The sequence below is a fragment of the Mirounga leonina genome, unplaced genomic scaffold (genome assembly GCF_011800145.1).
Source record: "Mirounga leonina isolate KUSES-001 unplaced genomic scaffold, KU_Mleo_1.0 Mir_106, whole genome shotgun sequence".
NCBI classification, from domain to species: domain Eukaryota; kingdom Metazoa; phylum Chordata; class Mammalia; order Carnivora; family Phocidae; genus Mirounga; species Mirounga leonina.
The window spans coordinates 1,149,530-1,165,806 of NW_023270232.1; the positions used below are offsets into that span (position 1 = coordinate 1,149,530).

A 16,277-nucleotide genomic window follows, 5' to 3' on the forward strand; every position below is an offset into this window, starting at 1 on the left:
TTCCCACTGAGCCCATCCCCCGCCACAGGGGGCAGGGCAACTCCGCCCAAACAGGGTTGCCTGAGTAACAGCTCAGCAGGCCCCTCCCCCAGAAGACAGGGGGGGAAACAAAAGGCCAGCAACCCTAAGGTCCCTAGAAAACAGGTGCATCTTGCTTGGGTTCTGGTCAATAATTTGGACTCTATACATTCACTCAAACCCCATCAACAGAATGACTAGGAGGACCAACACCCAAAATAGAAAAAGACTCAGAGATTATGACTTATGTCACAGATTTACAAATGGATGCAGATATAACCAAGATGTTGGAGATGGAATTCAGGCTAGAAATTGTGAAGACAATGGCTAGAATGGAGAAATCAAATAATGGCAACATAGAGTCTCTAAGGGCAGATGAAAGCTGAATTGGCAGAATTTAAAAATGTTATCAATGAGATCCGATCCAATCTAAATAATCTAAAAGCTAGGGTAAGTGAGGCAGAAGAACGAATAAGCGACCTGGAAGACAATATAATAGATAAATAGGGAAAAACAATTCAGAATCCAGGAAAATAGAATCAGAGAAATAAGTGACACCATGAAGTGTTCCAATGTCAGAATAATTGGAATCCCGGAGGGAGTGGAGGAAGAGAGAGAGGACTAGAAGATGTATTTGAGCAAATCAAAGCTGAGAACATCCCTAATCTGGGGAATGAAACAAACATGTGTGTCCTAGAGGCAGAGAGGACCCCTCCCAAGATCAAGGAAAACAGGCCACACCTCGGCATGTAATAGTAAAACTTGCAAATCTTAGAACCAAGGAAACCATCTTAAGGGCAGTTAGGGGGAAGAGATTCCTTATGTACAGAGGGAGGAACATCAGAATAATGTCAGACCTATCCACAGAGACCTGGCAAGCCAGAAAGGCCTGGCAAGACATATTCAGGGTATTAAACGAGAAGAACATGCAGCCAAGAATACTTTATCTGGCAAGGCTGTCATTTAGAATGGATGGAGAGATGCAGAGCTTCCATGACTGACAGAAACTGAAAGAATATGTGACCACTAAGTTGGCCCTGCAAGAAATATTAAGGGGGGTTCTATAAAAGGAGAAAGACCCCAAGAGTGATCTACAACAGAAATTTACAGGGACAATCTATAAAAACAACATCTTCACAGGCAACATGATGATGATTAATTCATATCTTTCAATAATCACTCTCAATGTGAATGGCCTAAACGCTCTCATAAAATGACACAGGGTTGCAGATTGGATAAAAAGACAGGACCCATCCATATGCTGTCTATAAGAGACTCATTTTGAACCTAAAGATACATCCAGATGAAAGTGAAGGGATGGAGATCCATCTTCCATGTCAGCGGACCTCAAAAGAAAGCTGGGGTAGCAATTCTTATATCAGACAAATTAGATTTTAAACTAAAGTCTGTACTTAGAGACACAGAAGGACACTATATCATTCTTAAAGGGTCTATCCAACAAGAAGATCCAACAATTGTAAATATCTATGCCCCCAACATGGGAGCGCCATCTACAGAAGCCAACTGTTAACCAAAATAAAGAGTCATATTGATAACAATACGTTAATTGTAGGAGACCTCAATACTCCACTCTCAGCAATGGACAGATCATCTAAGCAGAAAATCAACAAGGAAACAAGAACTTTGAATGATACATTGGACCAGATGGACCTCATAGATATATACAGAACATTCTACCCTAAAACAACAGAATACTCATTCTTCTCGAGTGCACATGGAACTTTCTCCAGAATAGACCACATACTGGGTCACAAATCAGGTCTCAATCAATACCAAAAGATTGATCTTATTCTCCGCATATTCTCAGACCATAATGCTTTAAAACTGGAACTCAATCACAAGAAAAAAATTGGCAAAATTGAAACACTTAGAAGCTAAAGACCACTCTGCTCAAGAATGTTTGGGTCAACCAGGAAATCAAAGAAGAACTTAAACAATTTATGGAAATCAATGAGAATGAAAACACATTGGTCCAAAACCTATGGGATACTGCAAAGGCAGTCCTAAGGGGGAAATAGATAGCCATCCAAGCCTCACTCAAAAAAATAGAAAAATTCCGAATTCACCAACTAACTCTACACCTTAAAGAACTAGAGAAAAAGCAACAAACATTGCCTAAGCCACATATTAGAAGAGAAATAATTAAGATTAAAGCAGAGATCAGTGAATTAGAAACCAGAAACACAGTAGATCAGATCAACGAAACTAGAAGCCGGTTCTTTGAAAGAATTAATAAGATCGATAAACCACTGGCCAGACTTATCCAAAAGAAAAGAGAAAGGACCCAAATTAAAAAAAAAAAAAATGAATGAAAGGGGAGAGATCACGACTAACACCAAGGAAATAGAAACAATTATTAGAAATTATTATCAACAACTATATGCCAATAAACTGAGCATTCTGGGTGAAATGGAGACCTTCCTGGAAACCTATAAGCTGCCAAGACTGAAACAGGAAGAAATTGACAACCTGAATAGGCCAATAACCAGTAACAAGATTGAAGCAGTGATCAAAACCTCCCAAAAAACAAGAGTCCAGGGCCTGATGGATTCCCTGGGGAATTCTACCAAACATTCAAAGAAGAAATAATACCTATTGTCCTGAGGCTGTTACAAAAAATAGAAACACAAGGAAAACTTCTGAACTCGTTCTATGAGGCCAGCATTACCTTAATCCCCAAACCAGGCAAAGACCCCATCAAAAAGGAGAATTTCAGACCAATATACCTGATAAATATGGATTCCACAATCCTCAACAAAATCCTAGCTAATAGGATCCTTTCCATTAAAAGGATCATGCACCATGACCAAGTGGGATTTATCATCGGGATGCAAGAGTGGTTCAACATTTGCAAATCAATCAATGTGAAAGAACACATTAATAAGAGGGAGAAGAACCATATGGTCCTCTCAATTGATGCAGAAAAAGCATTTGACAAAATACAACATCCTTTCCTGATTAAAACTCTCCAGAGTATAGGGATAGAGGGAACATTCCTCAAGTTCATAAAATCCATCTATGAAAAACCCACAGCAAATATCATCCTCAATGGGGAAAAGCTGAGAGCCTTTCCCTTAAAATCAGGAACACGTCAAGGATGCCCACTCTCACCACTATTGTTCAACATAGTACTAGAAGTCCTAGCAACAGCAATCAGACAACAAAAAGAAGTAAAAGGTATTCAAATTGGCAAAGAAGAAGTCAAATTCTCTCTTTTCACAGATATGTGATACTTTATGTGGAAAACCCAAAAGCCTCCACCCCCAAATTACTAGAACTCATCCAGCAATTCAGTAATGTGGCAGGTACAAAATCAATGCACAGAAATCAGTTGCTTTCTTATACACTAACAATGCAACTGTAGAAAGAGAAATTAGAGAAACAATTCCATTTTCAATAGCACCAAAAACCATAAGATACCTCAGAATAAACCTAACCAAAGAGGTAAAGGATCTATACTCTAGGAACTACAGAACACTCATGAAAGAAATTGAAGAAGACACAAAAACTTGGAAAAATATTCCATGCTCATGGATCAGAAGAATAAACATTGTTAAAATGTCTACGCTACCCAGAGCAATCTATACCTTCAATGCCATCCCGATCAAAATTCCAATGACATTTTTCAAAGTGCTGGAACAAACAATCCTAAAAGTTGTATGGAATCAGAAAAGATCCCAAATCACCAAGGAAATTTTGAGAAAGAAAAACAAAGCTGGGGGCATCACGTTGCCCGATTTCAAGCTATATTACAAAACTGTGATCACCAAGACAGCATGGTACTGGCACAAAAACAGACATATAGACAAAAACAGAATAGAGAACCCAGATATGGACCCTCACCTCTATGGTCAAATAATCTTCGACAAAGCAGAAAAAAACATGCAATGGAAAAAAGACAGTCTCTTCAATAAATGGTGTTGGGAAAATCGGACAGCCACATGCAGAAGAATGAAACTCGACCATTCTGTAACACCATTCACAAAGATAAACTCAAAGTGGATGAAAGACCTCAATGTGAGACAGGAATCCATCCAAATCCTAGAGAAGAACATAGGCAGTAACCTCTTTGACATCGCCCACAGCAACTTCTTTCAAGAAACGTCTCCAAAAGCTAGTGAAACAAAAGCAAAAATGAACTTTTGGGACTTCATCAAGATAAAAAGCTTCTGCACAGCAAAGGAAACAGTCAACAAAACAAAGAGGCAACCCACAGAATGGGAGAAGATATTTGCAAATGACACTACAGGTAAAGGGCTGGTATCCAAGATCTATAAAGAACTTCTCAGACTCAACACCCAAGAAACAGAAAATCAAGTCAAAAAATTGGCAGAAGATATGAAAAGACACTTCTGTGAAGAAGACATACAAATGGCTAATAGACACATGAAAAAATGTTCATCATCATTAGCCATTAGGGAAATCTAAATCAAAACCACACTGATATACCCTTACACCAGTTAGAATGGCAAAAATGGACAGGGAAAGAAACAACAAATATTGGAGAGGTTGTGGAGGAAGGCGAACCCTCTTGGCGGGAATGCAAGTTGGTACAGACACTTTGGAAAACAGTGTGGAGGTGCCTCAAAAATTTAAAAATAGAGCTACCCTATGACCCAGCAATTGCACTCCTGGGTATTTACCCCAAAGACACAGATGTAGTGAAATGAAGGGCCATATGCACTCAAGTGTTCATAGCAGCAATGTCTGCAATAACCAAACTGTGGAAAGAGCCAAGATGCCCTTCAACAGATGAATGGAGGGCACGCACTGAATGGAGCACTGGCTGTTATACGAAAACAATGGATTGTGGATCACCACATGAAAAACTAATGATATATTGTATGGTGACTAACATAACATAATTAAAAAAAAAAAAAAAAAAGACCTAAAAAAAATGTAGATGGAAAATTTCACCTTAATAAAAATTTTTCAGTAAAATAAAAATTTTAATTGGAAAAAATAAAAAAAAAATTAAATTTGCTTTTATTATAGTTTTTATTTGTTTTATTTTGAATTGTTTTTGTTATTGATTTAAAAATGTTTTCAAGGGGCCCCTGGGTGGCTCAGATGGTTGGGCGTCTGCCTTTGGCTCAGGTCATGATACCAGGGTCCTGGGATCGAGCCCGATGTCCAGCTCCTGGCTCAGTGGGGAGCCTGCTTCTCCCTCTGCCTCTCCCCCTGCTTGTGCTCTCTCTCTATCTCTGTGTCTCGAATGAATAAATAAAATCTTCAAAAATTAAAAAAATTAAAAAAATTAAAATGTTTTCAAGGTATAAAAAGGCATCTTCAGTTTGTTTGCATGACTCTGAATTCTGGAATATTATTTTTTAAACTCCTACATCATGTTTCTAAAGTATCCCTGTATTGTATTTTTTATAAAATAAATTCTCTTGGATTTTCTGGTCTTTTTTCTTGATGTGGCACACCTGACATGACATGAATTTTAGAGGTGGTGTTTGAAATATTCAACCATAAAATCTTGTTTTTCTCTTTTTCAGTTCTAAGAAAAAAATAGTGGATGGCTTTCTGTGACATTTGCCATCAATTAAAAGAGTTAAGTTCAAAAATCCACTGCTTGGACATCTGTTCATTTTCTTCAATTTAATTTTGCCTAAAATTAGTTTGTCACCAGCTAAGAAATTCCTCCTTATAAAAAAGTCTTATGATCAAACTGCAAAATTGTCCCTTACATGGGGCTAGGAGAGGGGGATTATTATGATCTCTCCTATTAAAGTGTGCCAATTTCATTAACACACAAACTACTTAAGCAAGTCATATATAAATTCACATTCTTCTTTTTTGAATCAGAGTTTCTATGGCCAGGGTGGGTGGGGTTGACCCTTTTGCAGTCCTACCCCAGAAACACATTATATAAGTTTGGGAGCTGAGTTTCTTTCTCTTTGTGCTCCATCAGGTAAGACTATGACTATTACTGTAATACCCTTGCATGGTTCTACATTTCCTCAGGATTTAAGTGCTATTTGCTTCAAGTTTTTACTAATAGAGCCTTATTAAGCAATTGAGACTTGATGGATTCTAATGAGGGCAGGAATGCTATTATTGTCCTTATTAATGTTTTGTAACTGATTTGGACTAAACTGCAATGTACACTTTCTAAATTAATGGTTTCAATCAAGTAAAAATTGACCAAGTTCTTAAGGTCAATCAATAAAGTAGTAAGTGATTCATTAAAACAATGCTTATTATTAGGACAGGCGAGCATGTAGGAGGCAAAAGAGAAGAAGATGGATATGGATGGCTTGCTGCCAAGTGGCGGGCCCTAGTTGTTGTTTATGCTTTTTTAATATTAAAAAACAAACTTTCAGTTAACATAGAACATTTTATTGGGGTTATCTTGAAACCATTAACAAAACTTAAGGGCTCCTGGGTGGCTCAGTTGGTTAAGCGACTGCCTTCGGCTCAGGTCATGATCCTGGAGTCCTGGGATCGAGTCCCGCATCGGGCTCCCTGCTCAGCAGGGAGCCTGCTTCTCCCTCTGACCCTCCCCCCTCTCCTGTGCTCTCTGTCTCTCTCATTCTCTCTGTCTCAAATAAATAAATAAAATCTTTAGGAAAAAAAAAACTTAAGAAGTTAACCCATACTGCGTTAAGGAGTTTTTTCTTAAGGAAAAAAAAAAAAAAGTAATTCATTCATGTCAAGCCAATGATCATTTTGGTTTAATTTGCAGATAACAGTTCTCTACCAACTCCCTATTTTACTCCTCAGCAAAAAATGGCAAGTCATCAGCTTGATTCCAATTTCATTACTGCCTACACTGAAGTACATTCACCTGGCAGCAAAACCCATTTAATAATTGACTGTATGTTCTCTGGAGCGTCTGACATGCACAAGTAACCACTAATTGTTTGGTCTCTGACTGGTTCCCTTCAGGCTCTGGGAATACAAGGTCTCCCCTATTAGCCTCCTATTTACCTTGGCAATTTCACCTCTGGCAAACTGAATGCATGAAAATGTAAGTATGACTGTCTACATTTAAAAAAAAATCTATAAAATTCCATTAAGACCTCCTGCAAAAGTATAGACAGACATCCACACCATAAAGAATAAAATCAATTATGGAAAATCAAATGTTCTTCCCCTGCTGCTGTGTGACATCAATAACTTGCAGAGCAGATGTTTTGCACCTGACAACCAGCAGAACATGAAGACCCCAGGAAGAGTGTAAACTTTCCAACTTGACTCATTGTCAAAGCTGTCTCAGGGTTCTTTCTTTTAAAGAGGTCTCCTTACAGTGAAGATACTATCTGCACTATATGACATAAAACAGTTAACTCACTTTTTTATGATGACCACTAAATCAAGAAGCATGGAAAGGCCAGCAATAAGAACAAAATTGAGACTATTTTATTTTTTTACATCAGCTTATATTGAATTATTTTGTTATTCCAAACTGAATTTGAAAGCTTTTTCAAATAATTTATCTTTTGGTTGGGGGTTGAGATAAATGCTTTCAAACAGATATTGCAGGGAGGAAAGAAACTACTCTAATTACAGCAAATACATCCTGAAAGTTAAATATTTAATAAAATCAGTATCTATAATTCTCAGGCATCCATGGGAACAAAGGGACTAAGGGTATGAATAGATTTTAACAGTGTGTAGCTCCAAGTCTTCAGTGTATTATTTAGCTATGAAATGCCAGATTTCATGACATTTCTGGCAGTTAGATTTACTTAACAGTTATTATTGGTTTAGGTAAAGTTTGAAATAAGTCCTCTGTCCTGAGCCCATAATCACTAACAACCAGGGAGGGATTGATCCAAGTACATACTGAGAAGCATGTAGCACAACCAACAGGAATGAAACAATTTTCAAGTTGTCATCAACAAAATGAATAATTTACTTGCAGATGAGTTAGCAGCATTGAATTATTTAAATATCAACCAAAATGTATGGCACTTTCCTTTAAAGTCATTTTAAAATTCTCCTTTGTGTATATAAGATTTTAAAACAATAAAACTGAAATATTTGGAAATGACTTTAAAATATCTTAAAATATATTAAGTTTCAATTTCCTATTTGGACACTACTAGTGAGAGTGAAAAATGGATGGCAATTGGACTGTATCAAAAGGCTTGAAAATATGCACCAATTTTATCCCATACAAAGGACATGAATGGAAGACATGCATAAAAGTATGCCCATAAGAGTAGCATTTACAATAGCAAAAATAACTGGAAACAATTTAAATGCACATGCTAGTGAATTGGATATATATATATCTCCTTGTGCCAAAGCATAATCCTGCTGAAGTCCCCCAGAGGCCCACATTTGGTCCTGAGATGACAGCAAGCAAGCCGGTGGTGGGATCTTCAGGCAAAGCTTCTCTCCTGTCTGTGGAACCTGCTCAGCAGTGGTGCCAACATCCTCGTATGGCATGTACACCTCCTGCCTGAGAAAATGGCCTCCAGCCTCAAGAAATTCAATGTACATATCAACTTCCCTGAGGACTCTCTGTTCAAACCCCTTCAGTGACATTCACAACCAGGATCTACCACCCTAATGTGGGCAACAGCAGAGAGTTTTGCCTGCCTATCATCAGCAACGATAACTGGAAGCTTTACAGCAAGACCTGCCACGTCTTGGAGGCCCTCAATGGGCTGGTGAATAAACCAGACCTGGGACAACCCATTCGGGTAGAACTCGCTGATCTGCTGACATAGGAAGGAGAGCTGTTCAATAGGGAGGTTAGAGAGTTCACCTTCAAGTATGGAGTAAGCTGGTCCTCCTAACTCTGTTTCTGACCCCTTTCTGCACTGGATCTTCTCTGTGTGATGGATGGACACACGTCATTGACTGGGGGTTGGAATCCCTTTGTGGCCCCTTCCCTGCTCATTTGTTCCATTTTTTCCTTCTTAAGATGTTAGCCATTAGTCTGTGTGTGTGTGGTATGTGGACTCACTCCCTGGTTCACCTGACCATGGGTATGGTTTTCCCACACCTTTTCTCTGCCCCAGAGCCATGGGAGTTCAGGTTTGTAGAGTTACAGGTCAATTCTCCAGGCCTCTATGACTTGGAAATCCTGGTCTTACTAATTGTTCCATCTTAGAGACACAGGTTACCTTCCATGCCAGCTGGCAGGAAATGAGCCCAGAAGCCAACTAAAATCCCCTAAGGCCCAGGCATCAGGGAGTAGAGAAGACATGGACAATATGGGTAGGAGACAGGACACTTGGAGGGAATCATATTTATGACTGAGTGATTGAAATTAGCCAGACTACTGATAGATACTGCATGTCTAGATTTAGGTGCTAAAACTTTTTTTTTTTTTTCACTGATGAATCACAAAATGATGAATCTAATCTCCATCTGGAAATCTGACTACATGGTTTTAAGACCATTTGTAATCCTATGAGGTTGCCAGTTCCTGGGGGTCAAGCTTCAGGTGGGGAGTGTCTCCCAAAGCTTCCAGTCCAGGTGTAGCCACAGAAACCATGTGTTTGTCCATCCATTAAAGTCACAGATGGAAAATATATATATGGTAACCTCCTCTATGGCTGATAATACTAATAACTACAATTAGCATTAGTGAGTGTTTACCATGTACCAGACACTTTTCTAAGCACTTTACATGGATTAACTTTTAAATTTCCATAGCATTACATTAATTCCCTCATTATTATCTTTATTTTACAGATGGGAAAACTTAAACTCACAGAGGTTAACTAACTTGCTCAGTGTCACAACAATAGTAGGAGGTAAAGTATATTATGAATTCAGGTTTGTGCTGTTAAACACTACACTCAGAACCATTAAAAATATTGAGACATTTCTACAATTATTGGCATGAGAAAATGGTCACAACATTTTCCAGTTTGAAACAAAAGCAGCTTTCAGAATAATTTTTGTGGATAGTTTTAAATACAATACCTACAATTATATACTTATTTTTTCTAATTATTACATAAAAGTTTAATTTCAAATGCATGTGTTTGTTCTGAAACCAGAAGTACTTTGCTCTATGATAATCTATTATACAAAATTTTATACATACACACATCATCCATATATACACATTCTTAGAAGTATGTGACATATTGTCATACATATTTTGAAGGATGATAAAAATTAGTGAAGGTTTCATGTTTTTTATATGGATCTGTAGTTTTGATTTACTAGAAAACAAAATAATGCACATTATCAAACTGAAAAGGAACCCTTTCCATCTTCTATATACTTTGCAACTCTTTGGATAATATGCATTTACAGTAGAAAGAGATGCACTAAGATATTGGAAAATCATAGTAAGAATTTCAAGTTAACTACCTAGAGCCCTTTTGAGATGAAACCTGTCTTATTTAATCCCTCACAGTCCAGAGTATTTTATGGCCAGAATCTTGATTGAACAAGTGCACAGAGAATGGATCAATATCTCAAAGATAGACTCTAAATAACAAAGCTTACAAGTTCATTAGAATAAACCAGAACTCCAAATTTAGAATAAGAAAAAAATTTCAAGGAGGAATCATATATATGTGCATATGCTAGTATATGTATACACACGTTAATATATTGCTACATATATATACACAATCTATATTCATTTATGTATATAGCATATATATAATCACTTCCCCCCACACACACACATGCATATATCTTCTTTTGCTATAGAATGGCTACATGTGATGTCAAGTTATAACTAGTTGGCTTCTTACTGAGTTTTAGAGTAAAACTAAACTTTATGTAGCAAGGGATGCTGGGCTAGACTGTGAAGAAACTACAGTTAACATGTACTTTTGAATATTGATAAAATATGTGGGAAAAAAAGCAAGTAGGAAGTAATGTCAATGCTTTCTATACATATCATGATAACTTAACAGTCTTCTTCTATTTTCCAATGAAAAAATAAAGCAAAAGCATAATGGAGGGCAAAGATCAGGATTGCCACGACCAGAAGTCTTACCTGATGTATCTCCCTTAGAGGGTCCTCAGGTAAGTAGCAGTAGAGGGAAGAGTGTAGCAAAGAGCTCAATGGGTACATATTGAGACTCCGAATAAGGGAAGCTCAGAGTCATCTGGAACCATCTGTTTTTCCCCCATAATAGTGGCTTCAGTGGCATTCAAATAAAGTCTGCATTATATTTTCCAAGGTTAGAACATCATGAATCTCATTTCATTGACTGCAAGCTGTGAGTACTTCAGCTGGGCTATATGGGTCAGCTGTGGCGTGCTGCCTGCAGCAACAGGAAATGTTACAGCAGTGATGCTCTCAAACACTTCTGTTCTGGTTGTCTATTGCCACATGGCAAACTACCCCAAGACTTAATGCTGTAAAACAATAACTGTTCTATTATGCTTATGGATTCTGTGGATCAGGAACTTGAACAGATCCCAGCAGGTACGACTTACGTCCCAGATTGCATTTTCTAAAAGTAACTGAACTGTATCTCCTATCTTGCATGCTTTTCTGCAAAGTGACCTTGCTAGAGCCCCATCCAGATGTGGAGCCTGATTCTCATCACATGCATTTGGTCTGGCCTTAGGGACTCAAAGGTGGAAGTGCTGCTGTGTAACTTTTGAGTCTAGGTCAATAAAGGCCACAAAGCTCCTGTCTAGTTTTCATGGAACACTTGTTATCTGCACATTGCCTCTTTGACTTCCCCTCAGGACCTATTTGCTATGCTGTGGGAGGCCCAAGCCAGGTGGAGAGGCCTCATGTCACAGCTCTGTTTGATAGTCACACTTCAACTCCTACCTTCTTCTTTTGTCTTATACTCTGGCTAAAGAGAAATTTAGTTATTAGAGTAAAGCCATGTGGACACAGCACCATGTTACCATGGAGGAGGTTTTGTAATGTAATTCAGATAAAGAAAGGGGGAAGTGCTCTTTTCACAAAATGAAGTGACAGTTACTCTTTTCTCACAATGGGATCAGAATTATGTTAATAAGAGGGATTTGTCACCCAGATCAGTAAGAAAGGTATTGGAAAGGAGACTTCATCCTCAAAGAATGAGGTCTGTTTTAAAATTATAGTTACCATAAGATAAACCCAACCACACTACAAGGAAGAGACCTAGCCTTCCTACCATGTCTAGCCTTGTCCCTCACCCCTCTGGTAGATGAAGCTCATCTTGCTTCTCCAGGAGAATCAACAGACTGGATGGAAAAACCAGTCTTCATAACATCAAAGCTGAAGGTAGGAGCAGATTCAAGAGGCTGAAACAATAAAAATAGGAAGGGCCTGATGGAAAGTGAGATGGGAGTAATTCAACAGGAGGAGTTAGCAGAACCTAGGAAAGGCATGGAACAAAGAGGGAAAACTGTAATAGGAAAGAGTAACAGGAGTGAGATGGGCCTGAGTTGGGAAAGAAGACAATGCACGAGTCAGCAATTTCCAGGCCTAAGCAGTAAGGTGTTGCTCCTAGCAAAGCAGGTAACTCCAGGGCATGGGGCCAATTCCTCAATCCCCAGTATCTCCACCAATGCTCACTTTCAACCTTCTAGAGCACTGGCAATATTAATTTTAGAAACAATCAAGCAAACAATCTGAGTGCTTTACCTTCTTCAAATTTCCTTTTAAGGGAAAGTGAACTGAACCAGTATTTGAAGGAGCTATAGAACAAACTCCTCCTTAACAGACATGGAAACTTCACTAGCACCTCATTATTGACTAGTGTAGAAAATCCATCACCAGATGATGATATACCTGTAGAAGCAGCTAGGTGCATTACAGCTGTGACTACCCTTATTCCAGGATATAACAACAACCAAGCATGTTACCTATGTTAGAAATTTTTCATGACGGGGCGCCTGGGTGGCTCAGTTGATTAAGCGACTGCCTTCGGCTCAGGTCATGATCCTGGAGTCCCGGGATCAAGTCCCGCGTCGGGCTCCCTGCTCAGCAGGGAGTCTGCTTCTCCCTCTGACCCTCCTCCCTCTCCTGCTCTCTCTCATTCTCTCTCTCTCAAATAAATAAATAAAATCTTTAAAAAAAAAAGAAATTTTTCATGACATCATGATAAAATTGTAGGCTAAGAATGTCATTATATCTACTTATTATTTTTTTGGACAAAAAGATATAAGCATTGAATACTAGATATAATAGTACTCTTTTTTTCTATATCATATTACTAACCAAATGAGTGGGAGCTACGTTTCTTTAAGTTGACTCTGTATCTCTGATTTCATCTATGTATTGATTTTATAGGTTAATATGTATTTTATGTCCAAATTCCGTATTGTTTTCTGATGGTAGGGGTAGTGGAATTTCTAATTCACATTTCCCAATCAACTCTGTGTGTGTGCAGGGAGAGAGGGAGTTAATTATGTAATTGTGTTGGCAGTAAGAACACGGAAAAGGAAAAATGATCAAGCAGGTAAAGGAAGCAGGTCAGATGATAGAGCGGGATCAGATATTCAACCTGAAATCTTATACAAAAAATAAGTAGCAAGACAAGAAGTTCATCAGAAGCCTGAGAGCAAGACAAAAACAAATGGAGCTTAAAGATATAAAGAAATATGCATGGCACTGCCATTAGATCTAAAGAAACAAGTGGCAAAAGATAAACCCATGGCAATCCAAAGTGCCAGAACAAGAAAACCAACAGTGCTAATCTGCCCAACAGTGCTAATCTGCCTCTTGGAAGGCTGAGCTGGCCTCCATGGATACATGAGAACACCTTCGGAGACAGCAAGTGAATGCAGTGGCCAAGTTACAGAGGTATCACATTTTTAGTTCTTTCCTTGCTATTTCCATCCACTTTGTAAAAACAAAAACCAAGACTCACAATGGGTATTTAAAAATAAATTGTGATGAATAGGATTTGGTCTTTAATGCACACTCAAACCACAAAGGGATACAACAAGTAATCTGTGTGACTTGGTGAATGGCAAATAGCTTCTGAATCTCTGCCTTAAATTTCTCCAAGGTCTTGAGCCAGTGGGACAGCACTAATTTATAAATGTTCTGTAATGTATTAAAATATATACCATTGTGTTTTAGAAAAAAAATATTTAAGGCCTTATTCAGCCATAAATACTAGTATGGGATTTCAGTAAGAAACATTGAAAATGATTTTTTGATTTACTTTAGATGCCCTGATGATTTCTAAAAGGACATCTATCTTAATGCATTTTCATTTTTTTTCTAATAGCATCCACAAGTGAAAGTTGAGCTGAACTTTAAAATTACAAGAAATATTGATACGTCTTTTATGATCCCAATAACTTTTTTGGCATAATAGAGTCATTATTAATCATGCTACACATTCTTTTCTTTATAATATAGATTTTTTCATTAATGCAACCATATATTATAAATTCAGTTCATTTCATAAATCCCATTTTCAATTGAGTTGTTTATTTTTATAATGCGCACTATTATTTTTATAAATAATTTATATGTTTACTTTTTTCATTTTGAACATTCTATTTTATCTGAATTTTTTATTACAGTGTTGGAAATTCCATATTTAACTCTTTTTTTTTTTTAAGATTTTTTATTTATTTATTTGACAGAGAGAGACATAGCGAAAGCAGGAACACAAGCAGGGGGAGTGGGAGAGGGAGAAGCAGGCTTCCTGCTGAGCAGGGAGCCCTATGTGGGACTCAATCCCAGGACCCTGGGATCATGACCTGAGCCGAAGGCAGACGCCCAACGACTGAGCCACCCAGGCGCCCCCATATTTAACTCTTAAAAGCTTTCTATCTTAGAGTGATGAGTACATTTTATTTTCTGTTGTCATGGAAAGTATGAATCCTTATGTCTAGGTTGTATAAATTATCAGATATGAGACTTGCGACAAATTATTTCTGTGAGTCATAATTTCTTAATCTGTAAAATGTAACAATAATACAAGCTCATAGGATTATTTGTGAATAAAATTCAATAACTTTTAGCACAGTGCATCAAAAATTGTAGGCACTCATTAAACTTATTTTTGGTTATTAATAATTGGCTTTTGCCAAAGAGAAAAAGGTTATGGTGGGGAGAAGTGGATGTACAAAGTTTGAAGTTGTTAAAGAGAGCATGGAAGTAGAAAGTAGAATGTTTAGGTAAAAGGAGAGTGGTAACTGACACAGGTAGGAGAGAACAAAAGGAATATATGCCAACCTAAATACCTAATCAGTGGGGCAACAAAAGTCCTTTGAGAACTTAAAGTGAGACTATGACCAGATCAGATTTAAATTTAAGATGGCTACATATAACAATATAATAGAAGCCAGCTTAGCTTCAGGCTACAGAAAATGACGTGAGATAGGATAATAATATCGGGATCTAAGTAGAAGATAATGAAAAGAATAATAAGGCAGTGGTAAAAGGAATCATGGCAGGTCCAGAAACTGATGCTCAGTTCCATTTCACTGGTATCAAAAAATATTTCAACTCTTATACTCTCACAGGTAGAATGAATTGTGTACTGGTCACATATGGAGGCATTGCTTTGATGATCTTATACTTCAAGTTAAGGTCTAAAAAAACACCAGCTGTGAAAGCAACATAAACAAATTTTAACCTGTACCTCATCTGTTAAGTTCCCATGCCTGGAGAAGCTAATGTCAAGTCATCATGTGATACTCAATTTGTACAATAAATTATGAACCTGGAAAAAAAAAAAGAAGAAGAAATAAAAATAGAATTTGAGCACAAGAGATAAGGGTAATGAGAGAAAATGGGCTGTTGAGAATCCTTTTAAGGATTTAATTTGGGTGATTGCTTAGGCAGTGATGATGTCTAGAAGAATTGTGACATAAAAGTATAATTAAGATCTTTGGAGTCAGAAAGAATGGGCTTAAGTGTAGCTACAAGACTGTATTCTTTGGGTAAACTCCTTAACTTCTCAGCATTTCCCTAGATACATCATAGAGTGTATTAAAGAGAAAATCTGTAGAAGAGACAATACACTTCCACAAATACAGTAGTTGATGAAAATCCTAATAATCTTTTCCATTAACTGAGGGAAGGAATGAATGATAATATTGAAGAGAATACAAAAGAAGAAATAGCATTTTTGGAATACAAGAGCAGTTAAATTCTAGATACTTTAAATTTGTATAATTTGTTTAAAAGACATAAAAAACATGATGTTTGCATTGGAAAATGAATGATTTAAAACTCAGAAAAGGGATTGTGTTTTTAAGTTATATTCATTTGAGACTCATAGAGGCCAGAAGAGGATTGATCCATGTGTTTGTATACATTCAAAAACAGTTTTAAAAACACTGCAAATGAAGAATCTTAGAGTAAGTCAAATTATTACCTTAGAACTAAA

General features: G+C 37.4%; 1 protein-coding gene across 1 annotated transcript; it reads left to right on the forward strand.

Moving 5' to 3' along the window:
• The first annotated feature begins 15,332 nt into the window (after positions 1-15,332).
• Positions 15,333-15,616, forward strand: LOC118017746 (ATP synthase membrane subunit DAPIT, mitochondrial-like). Its single transcript, XM_035015924.1, has one exon. It carries the CDS (start codon positions 15,333-15,335, stop codon positions 15,507-15,509), a length of 177 nt encoding a protein of 58 aa, XP_034871815.1. The 3' UTR covers positions 15,510-15,616.
• The last annotated feature ends 661 nt before the right edge of the window (positions 15,617-16,277 follow it).

Coding starts and splice junctions, on each gene's coding strand:
- LOC118017746 (XM_035015924.1), top strand. CDS start 15,333: ATGGCAGGTCCAGAAACTGATGCTCAGTTCCATTTCACTGGTATCAAA.